The sequence below is a fragment of the Plasmodium cynomolgi genome, chromosome 6 (assembly GCF_000321355.1).
Source record: "Plasmodium cynomolgi strain B DNA, chromosome 6, whole genome shotgun sequence".
NCBI lineage: Eukaryota > Apicomplexa > Aconoidasida > Haemosporida > Plasmodiidae > Plasmodium > Plasmodium cynomolgi.
Genome location: NC_020399.1, coordinates 95,616 through 115,649, shown reverse-complemented (window position 1 = coordinate 115,649; position 20,034 = coordinate 95,616). Strand labels below are relative to the sequence as shown.

The 20,034-nt window shown below is 49.6% G+C and overlaps 5 protein-coding genes across 5 annotated transcripts; 2 read left to right on the top strand and 3 right to left on the bottom strand.

Annotated features, from left to right (window-relative positions):
- Window positions 1–2,159: 2,159 nt before the first annotated feature.
- PCYB_061260 (erythrocyte membrane-associated antigen) lies at window positions 2,160–4,862 on the top strand (the record flags this gene model as incomplete). The annotated part of the gene is made up of 1 exon (XM_004221293.1): window positions 2,160–4,862. A coding segment is annotated over one exon (2,703 nt), but the record flags the coding sequence as incomplete, so codon positions are not given.
- Window positions 4,863–7,529: 2,667 nt separating this feature from the next.
- Window positions 7,530–13,057, top strand: PCYB_061250 (erythrocyte membrane-associated antigen; the record flags this gene model as incomplete). Its single annotated transcript, XM_004221292.1, has 1 exon — window positions 7,530–13,057. A coding segment is annotated over one exon (5,528 nt), but the record flags the coding sequence as incomplete, so codon positions are not given.
- A 1,069-nt stretch (window positions 13,058–14,126) lies between these two features.
- Window positions 14,127–14,910, bottom strand: PCYB_061240 (hypothetical protein; the record flags this gene model as incomplete). Its single annotated transcript, XM_004221291.1, has 1 exon — window positions 14,127–14,910. A coding segment is annotated over one exon (784 nt), but the record flags the coding sequence as incomplete, so codon positions are not given.
- Window positions 14,911–15,351: 441 nt separating this feature from the next.
- Window positions 15,352–16,104, bottom strand: PCYB_061230 (tRNA pseudouridine synthase; the record flags this gene model as incomplete). Its single annotated transcript, XM_004221290.1, has 1 exon — window positions 15,352–16,104. A coding segment is annotated over one exon (753 nt), but the record flags the coding sequence as incomplete, so codon positions are not given.
- Window positions 16,105–18,245: 2,141 nt separating this feature from the next.
- Window positions 18,246–19,521, bottom strand: PCYB_061220 (26S proteasome subunit p55; the record flags this gene model as incomplete). Its single annotated transcript, XM_004221289.1, has 2 exons — window positions 18,246–19,070; window positions 19,372–19,521. Coding segments are annotated over 2 exons (975 nt in total), but the record flags the coding sequence as incomplete, so codon positions are not given.
- Window positions 19,522–20,034: the final 513 nt, after the last annotated feature.

The following is a 20,034-nucleotide window of genomic DNA, read 5'->3' as shown; positions in this document are numbered from 1 at the left end:
AAAAAAAAAGGAACAGAGAGAGGAAGCTTGGGAAGCTACAGGGAACAAAAAGAATGTAAAAAGGTGTGCATTCTTGATTGTAGGAAAAATAAGGTTTAACTATTTTCCACGTGAAGAAAAAAGAAAAAAAAAAAAAAAAAAATGGCGCGCAGAAAGGAGCAGCGGGAATTGCAGCTTGTTTTCGTTATATACACCTATTTGTAGAGGACTTATTGCTATACACTTTGTTGTATTTCTTCCTGTTCGGCTGTGGCAGAATTGAAAAGGGAGGAACATGCGAGATGGTGTTGAGTGGTATAGAAGGAGGATAAACGGGAAAAGAAGGAAAACCCGTCGAGGAGACAAACAACGTGCGGTTGAAAAGGACCAAGGGAAGGAGCATGCCGCGGGAAGGTGATGAAGAACGATACTCAGAGTTGATATGTCTGGGAGGTGTATATACATGCAACTGCCATCAACGAGTTGGTGAACTGACCTGGTTATGGTACACACATGGGTGCCTTTTCTTTGTAAAAAAAAAAAAAAGGAATCGAATGGTTGGGGGGAAGAAACTAATTTGCGTTACCCGCGCGGTAGGAAAAATAAAATCGACGTTACGTAGGGAGCACTGAAAGGGGGGGAAGGCATTCTACAGGATGTTTTTTTTTTTTTTCTAAACATTGACCATAGCATAGGAAGTCCGTCCATACACACCATTTTGAAAATGCTTAACCGAGGGGTGGGGAAAAAAAAAAAAAAAAAAAAAAAAATTCACACAAGTACGTACATCTGCAAAGATCCACTTGCGTGGGGGGCGGCGACTGGTCTCCCCCCTTTTCGCAAAGGTGTGAGTTTTCCCCGCTGGGGGTTCTTATCTTGCATATGGCGCTGCAAGGGTGTGTTCCCTTACCTTAGGGGTGTACACAGGGCGCCCTTTCACCGCCTCGCCACCCCCCCATCCATCCATCCATCGCATACCATACCATGCCATGCCATGCCATACCATTTGTGCACACTTAACGGTAATGTTCCATCTTTGGCTTCGCCTTCACCTTCGCCTTCACCTTCGCCTTCGCGCGTCGGTCCCGCATCTGTCACTGTGTGGCAAAGAAGCGAAACGAAGTCGGTCAAGTTGGTCCAAAAAAGAAGTGTCGCAAATCGAAGGAGTGGCTAACCAAAGGAGTTGCCAAGCGCGTATACCTCACGCGCACGCTAATCGCGTTGACCAAAGGGGGGCCCTCCTTCTTCCCAACTTGGTACTCCATTTTTTTTTTTTTTTTACGCCCTGTGATTTTCTAACTTGTTTGAAATTGTTCCACAGGGAGATGAATTTTACGAAAAAGGAAAAAAAAAGAAAAAAAAAAAAAAAAAAAAAAAAAAAAAAAATATACATATATGTATTTATATTATATATGTACGAAGTTCATATGCATTCTTTAAAGCAGCAGATGGCGGGGTGGAAAAAAAAAAAAAAAAAAAAAGAAACAGGATTGAGAAAAAAGGGGTGACGACGAAAAACACGTTTTTTAAGTTTTCCTTGACGCGACGGGGATGAACAAACTGTTTTTTCGAGTGGGTTACTCTGCTCCGTTTTGGTGTGGTCTGATTTTCGCATCATCAGATTATCTCCGTTCCCGTTCGATTTGTGTTTATCCAACCACCTTGGCTTCGCTTAATTTGTTTTTCCTGGCCCACCTGCGTTGTTTTTTATTTGGCTTTGTTTGACCAGCTGACGCAGGAAGGTGAAGGCGGAGAAGGAGTGCGGCAGAACTGGGACAAAACTGCGACACAACTGCGATAGAACTGCGACACAACTGCGATAGAACTGCGACACAACTGCGATAGAACTGCGACACAACTGCGATAGAACTGCGACACAACTGCGGCAGAACTGCGTTAGTGTTGCGGCAGAACTACGTTAGCGCTGCGGCGGGGTACACCAAGTTACTCACTGCGGAGTGCCGCTTTACGGGCTCTTTGCGACCTTCCCGCTAGTTCGCAGTGCCGTGGCGGGTCTCGCGGGAAGGAAAACACCACCAGCAGGTAGTAGGGAGGCAGGAAGAAGAGGCCAGTCGGCGAGGCTTGCTTCCCCCCTGTGGATGCACATATACATATGTGTACGTCCGTACGTCCGCCCGTCCGTCCGTATGTATGTATGCCTGTACGTGTAAAACGAATTCATGGATTTGAATCATGTAAAATACAGAGGCTGGTTTGTTCTGCCGCTCCTTCTGCCGTTCCTTTTGCCATTCCTTCTGTGGGGATTGATCCTTCTGGATGGTGGGCCGGAGCGCAGTGATGCAGTGTTGGGAGAGAAGAAGGGGCAGGAAGGAGAGACCTGGGGTGGAAGCATCATCCCCCTGGAAGTAGTCCCCAGGAATGGAAGCATCATCACGCTGGGGGGGTTGCTCTCAGGTGGAATAAATTTGGGTGTAACCAAGGAGGGAGACGCTAGGGGGAAAAAGGACAGCCCTGGCAAGCAGGATGATCAAATAAATAATAGCGTTAGCCAAAGGGGTGGAAGAAGTAGCGGTGGAGAAGCATTCCCCAGGAGGGTGTACCTCCCCAGGAGGGAGTACCTCCCCTGTGGGAACGACAACGGATGGGAAGAAATCCATAGTGAGGACGAGCCTGTGAACAGCTGGGATGGTCTCCCTGATGAGGTTAGCCACTCCATACAAAACTGGGTAAGCGTGAAATATGCTTATTTGAAAGAGGATGCATATCGAGGGGGGTTGATTTGGGATCGCAGTGAAGTCTTCTACCATGGAGGGATCCCCAAAGGGGTAACAAATCCATCTCGGGTATACGAAGAGGGGTCGATTAAGTGGAGTGGGAAGAAGGAAAGGGGAGAATCACATTCACTGAGGGTTAGTCCCTCTAACAGCTGCTTTGGTATGTGCCCCAATAAGTACAGCATGACGAGGCGAATGCTCGCATCTGCCAAGGAGGACCATCTAGAATCACCAAGCAATGGTACATCTAACACAGATGATCCCTTCAAAGGAAGTGTGTTAAATTTGCATTTTACGGAGAACAAAAATTTGTTTACTAATGTAAAGGTAGGAGGACAAGCATTAAAGCTGGCACTGAACAGTAGGGTGGAGGGCATATATGTATTTATGAAGAACTCCCAAGCGTGCTACGTAGGTGAGGAGGAGGATAAGAATCGGATCTGTTACGACCCTAACACGTCTAGGAATTCTACCTGGTGCAATAACGACCTTCTTTGTCTGCCGCCCATCCTGTCCAAGCCGTACGAGTGCTTCAGTGACAGCAATTTGCTGCTGGAGAACAAGGCGGAGTATCCCAGCATGTACTACGACTCGCTGAAGTTTACGGAGAGCCACGTGGAGGGGTCGGACGACGTGGAGATGGTCGATTTGGCAGTGGCGAAGGAAGCGGGGAAAGCGGGGAAAGCGGCGGGTGAAGCAGGAGAAGCAGGAGAAGCAAAAGAGGCAAACGAGGCAAACGGAGCAAACGGAGCAAACGGAGCAAACGTGACCAACGCGGCGGGCGAAGGCGGGCTGGGAGGCGCTGCCCAGCCGCGCGACGGGGAGGACACCACCTTCCAGAACACCGACGTGAAGCTGGTCACGGACCTCTCCCTGTACAATGGGTGGAGCCTATTCAAAGACACAGACGGGATGATGGGGCTGGCCGGAAAGGAACTCAGCTGCAGGAATGTCAGTGCTTGGAACAGCATCGTGGAGAAAAACAAATCTCTGTATGCCCTAGATGTGAATTTGCCGGAAGGTTCCGTGAAACCCTTCGTGGAGTCAGCTAGCCAAAAGGACTCCAAAAAAGGGGGTTCATCCTACGCAAAGTTTGTTCCGAAGAGGGCAAGCAAAAATAAAGCAGATGGAGTAGATGCATCAGATGGAGTAGATGCATCGGATGGAGTAGATGCATCGGATGGAGTAGATGCATCGGATGCAGCAGGTGTAGCGGCGGAACCGAGTGAAACCACATCTGAAATACATATTGGAGATTATAAAAAAAACTTTGGACCAATCGTATGGTCGGAACCAAGAGAAAGAGGAGGAATTTTTTCCGATTCATTCATGCAGTTTACCCTGTACAATTTGGAAGTGTGTGGTAATAATATATTTGGAAAATACAGTAGCAATTGGCAAGGAGTGATAGACTTGAGTAGCAAGTGTTTGGTTCTACCAAAGATGTTCTGGTTGAGTTTGATGGAGTATCTACCCGTGAACAAAAATGACGAGAGGTGTATTCCTAAGAAAAAAGATGTTAACTTTGATGAGAGTACCATACCGAGGATGTGTTCTGTGGATGCCAGCAGTAGACCACTACCTGTGTTAAAATTCTACCTTTCGGATAACGACATCGTGAGTGACAATAACATAGGAGGAAGGAGTGGTGTCAATGAACCATCACTTGGAGACTCCACACAGAAGAAGAACATACAAGAAGTAAATATCCCGTTGGATAATCTCATAATAAATGAGGAGGGTCAGAACGACGGCTACCTCTGTGTGTTGCCAGATGTACATGAAGGAGTTTCAAGTGAAAATAGCGGAAGGACCACCAAGCCGTTAATTAAGTTCGGCACGTATGTTATCAATAATTTTTATGTTGTGGTGGATCAAGAAAATTATCGAGTAGGGTTTGCTAACAAGAAAAATTACCACTACACAAGTGAGAGATGCACACGGAGGGCTGAGTGTATAGGGAATCAGTTTTACGAACCAGCTTTGAATATCTGTGTGGACCCTGACTGTTCGATATGGTACTTTTACACACTAAATGAGGAAACAAAGAAATGTGAATCCATTTCGTCCCGCTTCTACGTCTTCCTGCTCATCATCCTGCTGCTGCTGCTGCTGGATATACAGTCGTACTACTTTTACAGGAAGTCGGTGCACGTGGCGAAGGTGTCCTCGCGCTAGGGGAGGGGTATCGCCTACGTTGGGGTGGCGGCATCGGCTGCGTTGGGGTGGCGGCATCGGCTGCGTTGGGGTGGCGGCATCGGCTGCGTTGGAGTGGCGACATCGCCGTTGCTGTCGCCGTGTTTTCCCCTTGTTTGTTTCCCGCCACGGTTCACTCCATGTGGCGCACCTTTTATTTGTTCAGGTCTCGCTTTTCTTTTCGCGTGACGCTTTTTCCATTGCGTATGATTTTTCATTAGTGTGTTTTTACCGCATCTTTGGTGCGTTCTTTGGTGCTTTCTTTGGTGCGTTCTTTCGTCCCTTCTTTCATCCTTTCTTTCGTCCTTTCATCCATCCTTCCTTCTTCCCCCCCTCCTCCCTTTTTTTTTTTGTTCAACCCCCCTTTGGCCAAACAAAAAATAACTTCCAACCGACCCGGACATCTCACTCGATGCGCAAATTTTTTTAAATTGACTCTTTGCGATTAGCGTGTCGTTGGGGACACAGACAGGACAGGAAGGAGGGGCAGTTGGTGGAGGGGCCCCCCAGTCGTCCGAAGTGGCTTCAAAAAATGGCGAGTCGTCCCCCGGTTTGTTTTACTCGACACGGTGCGATGTTATTTGTTTTTTCTGCTTTTCTGCTTTTCTGCTTTTCTTGTCTTTTTTCTGCTTTTTTTTTTTCTTTTTTTTTCTTTTTCTTTTTCGCGCGTTTCCCTTTCGGGGCGGCGCACGCGGCAGTGGGGCGTGCACAGGAATGCATCGTCGGGGGGCACCGAACGGCGCGCGGCGCGTATGCAGTGTAACTGTGCTACGTGGGTAAGCGGCGTGGGTATGCTGCTGGGTATGCGGCGTGGGTGTACTGCGTAGGTGTACCGATGCGGGGCAGTTTGCCCTTGGGGGGAAGAAGTATTATCCGTATTTCCCTCGCGCTGACGTGTGTTGCCTTCCGTCAGCAGAGTCGGAATCGTCTTTTCGTCACATGTCCATTTGCTCGCTTCGTTTTTTGTTACCTCCGTTTTTTGTTCGCTTTGTTCGCTTTATTCGCGTTGTTTTTTTTGTGCCTTTTTTGTTGCTTCATCTCGTGTGCTTCATCTCGTGTGCTTCACCTCGTGTGCTTCATCTCGTGTGCTTCACCTCGTGTGCTTCATCTCGTGTGCTTCATCTCGTGTGCTTCACCTCGTGTGCTTCACCCCGTGTGCTTCACCTCTTCTGCTCCGCGTTTCCCCAGCTTAGCGGCGTGTGCGCGGGACTGGGAATTCAGATAAAGGGATGGAGAGCGGAAGTGCCAAGGGGGACAGAAACCTTTTCGTCACTGTAGCCTTCAGCGGCACACACAGATGATCAAATGAGTAAATGACCAAATGAGCAAATGTGTGCGTGCATGTGCGCACATATGGGTGTATAAATGCATTTTCGTTTAAATGAGCAAATGTGTGCGTGCATGTGCGCACATATGGGTGTATAAATGCATTTTCGTTTTTGTTCTTTTTTTTTTGTTTTTTTTTTTGTTTTTATTTTTTTACTTTTTTTTAGTTTTTTTGTTTTCTTTTTTTATTTTTTACCTTTGTTTTTGCAGCCTCGTGGAGTTAACCGCTGCACTGAGGCTGCGTTGTGCCACCCAGGGCCAAGTGACCACCTGGTGGGTCGCTCCGTCCGAAAGGGTTAGTGTACGGGAAGCAACACTGGGGGGAAAATGAGAAACGTTGCAGAGACAGGGACAAACGGTCCCTACGTGATGAGGAAGGACAGCCTACGTGACGCGCTGCCGAACCATCCCTATGTGGCCATACCAGACCACCGCTATCCGGCCAATACATATGCACGCGGATACCACGCGTCGGGGGGCGGAGCCCTGCTAAAGGGGGGCACGTCAAATGGGAGCATTCAAGCCATTCCAACCACTCAGATAAACAGCTTGGCTGCGCTTAAGATGGGTAGAATGGGAAGTCACCAAGTGGATTGGGCGGGACGGAGTTGCGATGGGGGTAGTCAGGCGATCCTCGCGGGGGGGTCGGCGTCTTTGCTGCATCCGTATGGAAATGAGAAGCAGTGGAGCGATGACAGAAGGTTCGTGCATTCGTTAGGGGTGAACTCGTCAGGGGTGCACTCGTCAGGGGTGATCCCTCCATTGGTGAACCCTCCATTGGCCACCCGTGCAGTGGTGAACTCCCCCGTGGTGCATCATTTTAGCGGGGAAGTGCATACCGTGGGGGGGAGGCGAGTTGGTGCCGGTGCACGAGGGGAACAGCCCAATGTGAGGAGCGTAAGCGAGTTGGGTCATCACAACCAGCGAGTCCAGAAGGTGAAGGAATCCCATGCTGAGCGCTTCCCCCGGGGGATGGAAAAAAGATACACAGGTGATCACCACGGGGGAGAGACCAGGCGGACGAACGGGCAGACGGACGGGCAGACGGACGGGCGGACGGACGGGCGGACGAACGGCCGGATGGAAACTCCCCCCCCTGTGGGAATGGAACACACCAAAGGGGCACCTTTAATGAATGCTAATTTGGGGGGCTTCTCTGAACGGAGCATACGTAGGGAGGCTCTTCATTCTTGGTGGGGAGAAAGAGGAGTGGGGAGTCCCTCGAGCGAGGCTTCCAATTACTACACTCTTCCAAATGTGCGATACAACAAGGCGGGAGCTTCTCCCAAAGGGATGACGGGTGTCGTTCTCGTTCCAGTCAATAGAGAGACAAGAAATGGGTCCACGAAATGGGATAAAAATGGAAAGGAAGCAGATGCAGGGTTGGTTCAAAAGTGGAGCAGTGGTCGGTTGAGCAGAACCTCAGAATATAGCTACAAAGATACTGAATCCATGATGTATGGTGGCATGACCCAGGGGAGGTGCTACCCTGATGATGCATCGGTAGAGAGTCTTCCGAGGAATGGTTTTCCTTGGGGGAGTAACGAGGGGTTCCTTCATGCAAAGGATAGCAATCAGTACGCTGTGCTGGGAGGAAGGGGAAGTCACTACTACGAGAGCGGTGGAGAATGGTATAACCCAACTTCTGTTAGAAGGCTGTCCGGGGAGGGCCTCCAAAGAGGGGCTATGATCAACTGGGAGGAAGGAGGCTATACAGATGGGTTGGAGAGTCTGAATTCGATTCCCCCTGGGGGAGAGTCGGTGCGCTCATGGGGGAAGCACATCGATGGGGTGACCGCTCTCACGAATGAAGAAGCTGCGTCAGAGGAGGATGCAGCCCACCTCCCCGAGTGCACCTACAACAAGGGAGACTTCACCGAGTGGGTTTCGCACAACCGGTTAGTGAAAAACATCATTTCGTCGCACAACGAGGATGGTCATGTGGAGAGGCACGGGCTGTACAGCCTGCTGTTCGACGCCTACGGACATAACAAAGAAACGTTGAGGAGGTACCTCCGGGGAGAGCGCGACAGCAGTGTGGACGAACTGATTGGGCGGGTAGTTCGCGAGATGGGGGGAGGGAAAAAGAGGGAAAAAGAGAGGGACTCCGAGAGGGACTCCGAGAAGGACAAAGAGAAGAACTCAGAGACGGACTCAGGGAAGAACTCAGGGAGGGACCCCAACACAGACCCATACTCACACGGAGACATAGCCCAAAAGGACAACCAAAGTTGCAACAAAATTGTGGAGAAAATAATCCTCCTCAAGTACCTATTCAATCAGTACGCACACACAGAGTACCCCAACTTCATATCATTTAAGCGTTTCAAAAAAATGTTCGAAGAAAACCGAAATGTGTTTGCTTCTGAGAAAATTATCCTTTTTATGTTTAACTGTCTGGATCGATGTAGGAGGTACTACGTTAGTGAGTCGGACTTCCTAATCGGCATGCTGGCATGCAGTCCTCAAATGGAGAATGACATTACAAAGGATGCAGGGAAGTTAAGACATCAGCTCATATTTAGAGCATACGATTTAGACAGAGATGGTTACTGGAGTAGAGAAGAAACGTTTGTTTTTTTGTATCATCTGCATGAATTGTCTAAAAATTTCAAGGATGTGACACTTCGGGGAAATAAAAAAAAGATGAAAAAATTTGTTGGTGTCGAACGGGACAAACTGATGAGGAAATGCGAGAGGGTTAGCTACGATTACTTTTACCACCTTGTGCTGGACAAGAGAGTTCAGGGCACTCAGAATTTACTCAGATCCAACTGCGACGTGGCGAGCGTTGTGAAGAAGCACTTTCTCTACGCCTGCGCGGGGGGGAGCCAAGACGGAGGGGGGCTGGACAAAGAGGGTCACGACGGAGAGGGGCTGGACAAAGAGGGTCACGACAAAGAGGGTCACGACAAAGATGGTATAAACAAAGAGAGTGTGGACAAAGAGGGTGTGGACCCCGTGGAGGGGGCGCAGTTGAAAGGGGGCGACGCGCAGCAGGGCAGCTCCGCAGAGTTACATGGAGAGTCTACCACGGGGGATCCCAACTCGGAGGAGGCCCCGCATATGAGCGCTACTTCAATTAAGGGGGAGGATGGCCCTGAGGTAGCGCAGAAGAGACTGGCGGATGGCACAAACAGTTCGAAGAGCGAACAAGAGGGGAAATCAAAGGAGCGAATTGAGGGACAAGCAGAGAAAGCAGCAGAGGGACACGCAGAGAAACAAGCTGAGAAACAAGCAGAGAAACAAGCAGAGAAACAAGCTGCGAAACAACCGCAGAGTGACGGCGGAGCGGCCGAGGAACCCCCCTGTGGGCACTCGAATGAAACCCCAAGGGGGGGCGACCTGAATGGCGCGGAAACGGGGGACGAGGAGGTTGGCGAGGGGGGAGAGGACAAAGTGGGAGAGGACGAAGTGGGAGAGGACGAAGTGGGAGAGTGGGGCGAGGCGAACGATGAGGTGGAAGGCCGCGAGGAAAATGCTCAGGTGAGCGCCACCCCCGGGGAGAGACCAGACAGGGAGAGCAGCACCGACAGCATACCGCATTTCGGGGGGGGTCACGAGGAGGAGCGTGCCGACAAGGAGGAGCGTGGCAACAAGGAGGATCGTGCCGACAAGGAGGAGCGTGCCGACATGGAGGAGCGTGCCAACAGGGAGGAGCGTGCCGACATGGAGGAGCGTGCCAACATGGAGCAGCGCGCCAACAGGGAGGAGCGTGTCAACAGGGAGGAGCGTGTCAACAGGGAGGAGCGTGTCAACATGGAGCAGCGTGCCAACAGGGAGGAGCGTGCGAGTCGGATCGGCCCCGAACGCAGTTGGAGCAGCTGCGTGGAAAAGATGAAGGAAATAGTGAAGGCGTACAGAAAAAAGCACCTAACGGACAGGACAAGGCTGTATGGACTGAACCAGGACGTAGCATTTAAGATATTCACCAGTTTTTACAAAATGAGTTACAAAAGAAAGAGAGAGAAATACAGCCAGCAGTTTGATAGTCTCTGCACAGCTGTGTGTACCTACAACAACATCATCCTTCTGTGTGATGAAGCCGCGAAGGTATTTAAGGGAGAGGATTCGATAGAGTACGTGGATCTCCCCTGTAAGGTATTTGGAGATCTACATGGAAATATTTTCGATTTGTTAGACTTTTTTAACATGTATAATTGGCCTTTGCATGGAGATACGAACGAGTGGTTAACCTTACAGGAAGTGGCTGCTATGACAGATACAACGTCTGTCTCGATGAAGAAATCAAAAGAGGAGACTCTTCCATATGTTGGAGGTCACGATAAGGACGTGAAGTATGTGTTTCTTGGAAATTACATAAATAGGGGAAAGCATTCATTAGAGGTTATTTGTCTCCTACTTAGTCTAAAAATTCTTTTCCCAAAACACATATACCTCCTGAGGGGGAACCATGAGGAGAGGTTGTTCAATTATGTTCATGGGTTCTATGAAGACATAGAAAAGAAAATGGAAAAAAATATCAAAACGGTAGGGGTGATTAGATACCAGGGAGAAGTAATACAAGCTCATGCTTATGAGTTGTTCAATCGGATTAATGACGCGTTAGAGTTCTTACCTCTCTCCGTGTTAGTTGGTGGAAGCATCCTTTGTGTTCATGCAGGTATTGGGGATAGTCTCAACATGGTGCAAGATTTTGGAGACGTTCACAAACCGATTGTGGTGCCCCAGTTTGTTGACAGAAGGAGGAACGGTAACTATGAGCGTGTTCAGAAAATTATTATCGATACGTTGTGGTCTGATCCGATTAACTATGAGGATGAACAGGATGTATTTTTTTTGGAAAAATTGAAACCAGGGGGAGGGGATATTATTCCTTCCAGTCGAGGGAAAATCACTCTTAAGTTTGGAGAGAAAAGATTGTCTTCTTTTTTGAAGAGGAACAGACTTAAGATGGTCATTCGAGGACATGAGTGTGTGCAGGAGGGGTACAGGTACAGCTACAGTCGGCGTTTGCTCACTCTGTTTTCCGCTACGAATTACTGCGACAGACATGGTAACGATGCGGCCAACGCGTTCATCGTTAGGAGGGGCAAGAGCATCGTCATTTTTAACCAGATTTTGAAGTGCCCGTTGGGGGGGCAGCTACAGGGGCGAGACCATGCAGAGGAGAGGGGGGAAAGAAAAAGCGGACCGCTGAAATGGGTGAAACCGCTGGAGCAGGTGGAACTGTCGGAACAGGCGGAACAGCTGGACCTGCCGGAACAGCTGGAACTTCCGGAACTGCCCGAACTGCCGCACAAGGTGAACCGGAATGGCCCCCCCGATGGACCCTTCCCGAGAGAGCAGGCTGCCCCCTACCCGCCAGAGTCCCTTCACTGGGGGGACTTCCCCCACGAGGTAGGCCAACCACAACACGGCGCACCCGCGTTCAGCGGACATGGAATAAGGAGCAGTGTACGATCCCCCTCGGAAGCATCCCCCCATGGAGTGGAAAATTGGAGAAGTGGTGATCCATTCTCCATGGTTGACCATATTGGAGACACCTCTACCGATGGTATTGGCGGACAACCGAAGATCGCCATGAGCAAAGTAGCACACAGTGTTAGAACCCTCGGGGGGGAAGAAGAAGAAACGGAGGAAGTGCCATGCAGGAGGGTGGACGAGGAAGTTACCCCGTTTGGCCCCAATGAGAAGGAGTTCACATCGGATGGGGATGCAGTGGAGAGGAGAGACGACGTTGAGAGCAACCTCATCCTCAGGGATAGCCACCCAGTTGTTAAAAGGAAATTGCGAGACACGAGGAGCAATGAAGACATGAACTTGGGTGTGGCCGTGCAGTTGGAACAGAGGGAAGGCGTGCCCAGTCGCTTCGCGTGCAGTGGCGCAGCTGGGGGTGGCGCTCACCGTAACGGTGGCCGTGATGGTGGCCATGATGGTTATCGTGATGGTGATGCTGGCCGTGGTGGTGGCCACTTCCTGAACAACTCGCGTAATAGCATAGGCGATGACCATTCGAATGGAGACACGAAAGATGATAACTTTGAGGAGGGTCCACTAAGGAATAGCATCAGCGCGAATGGGACCTTCTCATCGGAAGGGGGTCTCTATGGCAGGTGTTCACATGAGAGCAGCGGGAGGAGCTACACAGGAGAGATGTCCTCCCCCAAACTATCTCCCTTCAAGGGTGAAGATTTGGAGAAGGGGGGAGTAGAAAACGTGGAGATGGATATTGATATGGAGAAGGCACAGAACCGACAAGAGCGTAAATCCCAGTTGAAGGAATATCCCCATTGGGATGGGGAATACCTTTATGACGATTACCAACAGTCCTTGGACAACCCCTCCCATGGAGACGCTTTGAAGAATCTCCCTTATGATGAGTCGGCTAGCAGCGATGAACTCCCGTGTGCAGGTGATATGAAGCAAGACAGTCGAGTCAACACAAATGCAATCATCGAGAAATTTTTCCAAAATGGAGGAAGAGATCATGGCAGTGATGAGCATAGCTATATTGATCATTTGGAGGATAAGGAAATGGAAAGAAGGGGGGACGATTTAAATAATTTCCAGTGTGCAAAGTTGACTCCTTTGTCCAAGCGAATGGACGATGTGAATGTGCGGAGGGGAGACGAAGGAGGAGAGTGGATGCAAAATGGAAGTTGTGCAAACCTGATGGATGAGCTGATGAGTAAACCGATGGAGTACTTGATGATGCCTCCCGACTTGGGGTTGGCTAATCGGCCAAAGTTGCGACGGGATAGCCATTCGAACCAGCAGAAGAAGGAGCACGGCTCCGCCACCCTGCGCAGTTTGCGAAGTTTGAGGAGCGAAAAGGACACGAGCGAGTCGCTCAGCAAGTGAGTTTGTGTGGCAGCGCGTTTGTGTGGCAGCGCGTTTGTGTAGCAGCCGTTTGTGTAGCAGCCGTTTGTGTAGCAGCGTGTTTGTGTAGCAGTCGTTTGTGCAGCTGCCGTTTGTACTGCTTCCCCTTTGTACTGCTTCCCCTTTGTACTGCTTCCCCTTTGTACTGCTTCCCGTTTGCGCAGCTGCTCTGTTCTGCAGTGGCACTTCTGCGCGCTCATACTTTGCTCCATTTGCACATTGAGCTTCGCCCTCTTTCCCCCTCGCTAGGTTACAAATGCAGTGCTTGCCGCCTGACCCCAAGCCGCAGACAAAAATTTCGCTGCAAAAAATTATGGACAAGTTCGAGGACGATGCGTAGCTGCCCGTGGAATTTCCTCCTCTGCGAGATTCTGCCGCTGGGCGGAGTCTGCACATGTGAGTGTCCGCTTGTTCGTCCACGTTTGCTTCTGGAGGGGCGACTTGCAAGTTTGTTCCCTCTCCGCTGCACGTACCACGGCACTCGTGTGGGCGGTAAGGAAATGCGCACATAATCGTTGCGATGCTGTTTTTTTGTTTTTCTTCCTACCGCGAGGTTGGATGAGAAAAAACACCGCTACCGAACGTGTCGTAGTAAACAAGCTTTCCAAAGTTGGCCACACTGAACTGGGCACTCGCCTGGGTAACTCCGCAGGGGAGAAGAAAAAGAAAATGATAAAATAAAAGGTTCACTGCCCAGTCAGGCAAAACGAAAAAATGCCCAAATTGTCACTGCCCAGTCGGGCAAAACGAAAAAATGCCCAAATTGTTACTGCCCAGCTAGCCAAATGGGGAAATAAAAAAATACACAGCTTGGCTAGCCAAATGGGGAAAAAAAAAAATACACAGCTTGGCTAGCCAAATGGGGGAAAAAAAAATACACAGCTTGACTAGCCAAATCGGGGGAAAAAAAAAATACACAGCTGAGTCAGGTAAAACGCCCGTTAGGGTCATCAGGCAGGGGCCAACCTGGAGCAGCGGCAGGAATGGACAGACCCTGCTACACGCCGGACGGACCCTGCTACACACCGTACAGTCCCAGCTACACACCGGAGGCACCACCAACACAGTTGTTGTAAAAAGTGGTGGTGAGGTAGAGAGCCCAGTTGAGCGGTATACACTCGTTGGGCTGCACATTTTCCTTGAGGAGGATGTCCCTATTCTGAGCATTTTCGAAGGGGCGCAAAATTTTTAATAAACTATTGAAGTAAACTTTATCGCAGTTTTCAATTTTGATGAGCTTAACTGCGTCGAATAAATCGTCCAGGGTAATAAAACTGTCCCCAAGGAATGCTTTATGGTTTATTAGCTGGGTTGGGGTGCACTTTACTGAGAAATCGCTTTCGCCTAGCGCGTTGGATTTGCTGTCCATCTCGTCTTTGAATGGAGTCCTACTGGGTGAGTCCCTACCAACATCGCCATCCTTTTTTGGTTCTCTCATTTCAGGTTCGTGGTTGAGCAGAATGGCTAGCTCGTCCGTAATATACTGAACTACGTTTTTTGGCTTCGTTATTAAAACTTTGTACAAAAGGAGTGTTAAGAGGGTGGACGTGTCATTTCGTTCGACGTACGCGTTTATGTCCTCCTGGTCTACATTGCTACCGCAGACATTTGGAACGGTGTCTTCGAGTGAACCTCGTCCGTTTATTGCTTCTACGGAGGGATGTTCTCCGAGATGATCGCCAAGGAGGGTGATGAACTCTGGACCTGTTCCTTTTTCCGCTCCGTTCCTCACTTGTGTGTCTTTCTCCTGGGATGCTTCTCCCCCTATGTGTGTGTCGTGTCTGTTTATCCCCTCGTCGAACCCTTTCAGCTTCTTGCCGATTTTCACCATTTTGGTATTGGCTCTGTTTGTCCGTGTGGGCGGACCGAACTAACAGGGAGTGGGACTTTAAGCGCTTTCACTTTGCCTGTTCATGTCAGCCAGAAGGTAGACCCGCCTAGCTTGCAGCGTGGGTTTGCGGCGTGAGTTTGCGGCGTTATCTTTCGGCGTGAGCTTGCGGCGTGTGTGTAATTTCCCCCAGTTGGGTATTTTGCTTGGCCGCTATTCCTTTTTGTGAAGGTGGTGGCGCTTGACAGGAGGGGAGGTGACCGCTCTCCTTCATCTATCATCTCCGTAACGGGGGAATAAAAGCTCCTATGTGAGTGCATCGGGGGTGTGTATGACCATATGCGGGTGAGCCTTTTCGAAAAAAAAAAATCGCGGCATAGGAAGGAGCCCCACTCCGCGTATCTACGCGTATCTGCTTCTCCTTTCCACTCCGCCCCTCCCCTACAGCTTGATCAAATGCCTCTTCACATTCTCCATGTTTATATCATCGTAGTGCAAAGAGTGCTCATATAGAAAGTGGTCCCCCTGTTGGATACGAATAAGCTTAATTAACGTGGCATGCGTATTGAGTGCGTGTGCAAAGTCTCGCACGAGGCTTCGTATGTACGTTCCGCCTGAACATTTAATTTCCAAATCAAAAAAGGGGAGGTCTACTTGGTTTAAGTATTTTAAATCCTGAATGTGTACTTTATTTGGTTTGATATGAACATCGATATTTTTTCGAGCGTATTCGTAGAGCCTCATTCCATGGACCCGCTTGGCTGAGTAGAGTGGCGGGGGTTGGTCCACAAATCCAATAAATTTATTCAAAATAGGGGTGATGTTTTTTGGTGATATACGTGTATCATCCTGCTTGTTGGTCCCTTTCATCATTTCGCTGCTAACCTGTACTACTTTGCCTTCCCGGTCCAGTGTGTCTGTCTCCAAACCTAAGAGGCCTAAGGCCAAATACTTTTTGTTGCATTTTAAAAAATCACTCAGCTTTTTTGTTCCCTTCTGTATACCAATAACTAGGACCCCTTCAGCGAAAGGATCTAACGTCCCTCCATGTCCCACTTTGAAATTTAAGTTCGTTTTGGTCACTTGTTTGAAGTGATCCCGAAGGACCTGTTTGACCCTCTCGCAGACTTTCATGGAATACATATTTACAGGCTTGTAAATATTTAGGAGACCTCCGTATAGGATGTCATCAAGGGTAGCTCCTTCTTCTGCTTCTCCTTCTTCTCCTTCTTCTTCTTTTCTTTTTTTTCTTTCCGCTTGTTCGTTCTGTCTTGGGGGGGACAGGTCCATTATTTTGCTGGGTCGCTTCAGCAGATGGTCTTTGTACAGGGTTACATAAGAGTCAACGGAGGAGTTGGGTTGGTCTCCCTCCCGGGGGGTTACCAAATCGAGTGGTTTCGTCTCTCCTTTGTTTCCTTCACTTTCGCGTGGGTTAGTTTTGCCAAAGTGGTTCTCCCTGCTTGGGGGGGGAACCCTAGAGGATGGGTCCACCCCGTCCTTCATCTCACCCCCATTTTTCGACACACCCAAATCGTTGCAACGTCCCCTTCTCAGCACAATGCGAAGTTTTCCAATCTTGCTCGACGATGCACATATGTAAAATGGTTTTATTTTGTTACCTCTATTATGGGGGTAGCCAAATGCCTGGAGGGACGGCGGAGGTTCCGGCAGAGGGTGTATCCGTCGACTGGGACCGTTCCTCTGCCTACTGATGGGCGGACTGCCCTTCCTGTGGATGGCCTTCACAAGGGATAGCTCCTGTGGGGCGTTTCTCTTCCCCGCTGGGCGCGCGAACAGGGGCAGGAGTGCGCAGAGCAGACACAGGCGCAGCGCGAGGGGTGCGCGCGGCATTTTGAGAAGCTATGAAGTGGCGTAAACGGTTGAGAAGTGGCGTAAACGGTTGATAAGTGGCGTAAACGGATGGGAAGTGGTGTAAACGGCTGGGAAGTGACATAAACGGATGGGAAGCACTGTGACGGGCCCTTGTTATATTTCTCCGTGGCGTCCGTTTCCCTGCCGAGAAAGACTCACCTTGGTACTCACTCCATTGCGGCTTTTCACCCTTGTAACAGTGTGCCGCTGCTCCCCCTTCGCGCAGCACAGTAGGAGAAAAAAAAAATCCCAAAGAGGGGGGAGGGGGATCACCTCAAAGTTAAGAAGCAGAACTGAGCGGAGCGGTTTGAAAAACTTTTTTATCTTTTCCTTGCCGATGTGCGGACGAGATGAATGGGGTCCGCTCGATTGGCACTTCCCGTCATGTTGGAAAGCAGCCTTATATACACCCTAATGAAGGAACAAAATCAACGTAGTAACTGTTGTCCCGTGAAATGGCACAGCGAACGACGCCTCTCTTCCCCCGTGAAATGGCCCAGCGAACGACGCCTCTCTTCCCCCGTGAAATGGCCCAGAGAACGACGCCTCTCTTCCCCCGTGAAATGGCCCAGAGAACGACGCCTCTCTTCCCCCGCTTTGTAATGCGGGACAAAATTAAGTCGCAGCAGTGAAAGGTGCCAGGGCCAGGGCCAGGATCAGGATCAGGCTGGAGGCGGGTTGCGGGGGGATCCTTCCCACCGGTTTATCGTCCCATGCGAAGTTACCATCACGCGTTTAAAAAAAAAAAAAAAAAGAATGTAGCAACCCCCGAAAGGGGAGCCTTCCCATTATGCGCCCCATTTATTTGGAAAGGCGAATCGGTTTAAAGTGTGCAGTCCGCTTAACGGATGGCACGCGGCGGCGTACAGGTATACCTCGAGATGCAGGGGTGCCTGCAATGTTTGCAGCAGCGCGGGGAGCGCTAAGGAGGAAACGCTTCACCAGGCAAGCGGTAAGGGGAAGCGCTTCACCAGGTAAGCGGCATTGGGGAAACCTCTTAGGGGGCCTCCCCCTAAAGGGACATATTTTTACTCTCCAACTGCATGCGCTTGAGCTTGGCCTCGTGGAGCATGCGTTCCTTCTGTATGAGATGGGAGGACTCCTCGAGGAGGTTAAGTATTTGATTAATCTGCGATGACCAGTTGTTGAGCAACACTTCAGGATTTTTCTTCTGACCAAATTTAATGACTCCGTGTAGTCTGTCTATTTTAGCATTCAATATTTTGTTGGAGACCAACTCGGAGAGGAAGCTTTCCGAGTCATCCACAGATGCGTTGAGGAGCTGTGACAAGCGAAGGAGCGATATCTGACAGTAGCAGTTTGATATGACGTGGATGTTATGGTGCATGACCTTCTTCTTAAAGAGGTTCCATCTGTTCTCACCACCAACGAATTTCGAATCGTTAAAAATGTAAAATTGGAGGAGTTCCTCCTGGTAGGGTAGAGGCCACTGAATCAAATCCATGTTAATAAAATCCTCGACGATATTTTGGAAGACGGGTATTTCTTTTAACTTTTTTTTCTGTTTTTAGTAAGTTGGGTAATTTTGTCTGTTGATCTTCAAATGGGGAGAGTGCTAAAAAGATGATGTAGCATTTTAATTCTTCAACCCATAAATTTGCATCTGCCAAAACGGGTTCTGTGTTGAATCGTTCCTCGTAACATTTGGCTACCTCGGCGTACGCCTCCTCATTAATATGATACTCTATCATGTACATAAAGTACTTTAACTTCAAGTCAGCAAACTCAGGTGATTTTAACAGCGCGGGGTTTATCTTCCGACTGATTACATGGCATCGAATGAAGTCCTTCCTTAACAAAACCAATCTCATCTGCTCCAGGATGTATTCTGTTTTATCCCTTTTATCCATAGATATAAATGTCTCCACTTGAACGTCCTGTAAAATATTGGCAGCTTCTTCAATATTCCCATCATCCTCCTTAATCTTGGACAATACCCTCACGATTTCTGAGCGCTCCACTTCAACAAATATTTTTCCCTCACTGATTGTACACAGGGTGTTAATTAAGTTAAGCTTATCTGTTTTACTCTCCACCTCCGGGATCCATAACTTACATAGGTTGATCATATCGATAATGGTCTTCTTAAGTTGTCCTCTCTTTTTATTAAAGAATACCAGATATTCGTTAATCTTTTTGTAATCTCCTGCTACCTTGTACTGGTTCAGGATAAATCGTACAATTTTGCTTGTCGAATTTCCGTCGTATGCCTGTCTGCATTTTTTCTCTAGAGCGATGAGTTTCTCCATGGCCAGTTCTCCGTCGCCCACCTGTGGGGGGGAGCGGTGAGGTGGTAAAGCGGTGAGATGGAGACGCGGTGAGATGGAGACGCGGTGAAGTGGGGACGCTGTGATGTGCTGACGCGGTGAAGTGGAGACGAGGTGATGTGCTGACGCGGTGAAGTGGAGACGAGGTGAAGTGGGGACGCGGTGATGTGCTGACGCGGTGAAGTGGAGACGAGGTGAAGTGGGGACGCGGTGATGTGCTGACGCGGTGAAGTGCCGACGCGGTGAAGTGCCGACGCGGTGAAGCGCCGACGCGGTGAAGCCCCGCTCTGTGGCGCCTCCTCACCTTGAAGAGGTTCTCCGCCTCCGCCAGCAACTCGTCCGTCTCTGCGCTGAAGTCCTGCGCAATCCTGGGGTCCGTCAGCAGGCTGTCATGGCAGCCGATGATCTTCGCTGCATTGTCTTCCATCGGGCTTATCTTGGAGGATTCCTCGCACTGTTGAAGTTGGGTGGGAGCGCAACAGAGGGGTTGGAGTGTGAAGGGCGAAGTGTGAGGAGTGAAATGTGAAGTGTGACGGGTGAAGCGTGAGGAGTGATCAGCCTGAACAAGGGACGTTAAGCAAAGGATCATAATTAGCGTGTGTGTATAAAATCAGGGGGTGCTGCTTAGCATTAGCCATGTTAGAATTTCCTCTTGCTCACGCGGGGGGGTCTCAACACTTACCTGGCACAGTCACGCGTTAACGTAGTGGTGAAGAATGGCACCCCAAAAATGGGGATTTAAAAGGAGGAGAGTGAAAAGGGCAAAAGGGGGGAGGGGAGGAGAATCTCTCTCCCTTCTAGCGACTCGTTAAAAGGGAACGTGCGATGGGTAGTTTGGTTAGTATGACCAGAATTGCTCGATGGGGTAATCACTTAGCAATCGGCTTTGGCTCCGCTTCGCCATTTGGTCAGCTGATTGTTCGGGTGTACGTTCCTATTTTGCCGCACGTGGTTAGCTACCTCGGAG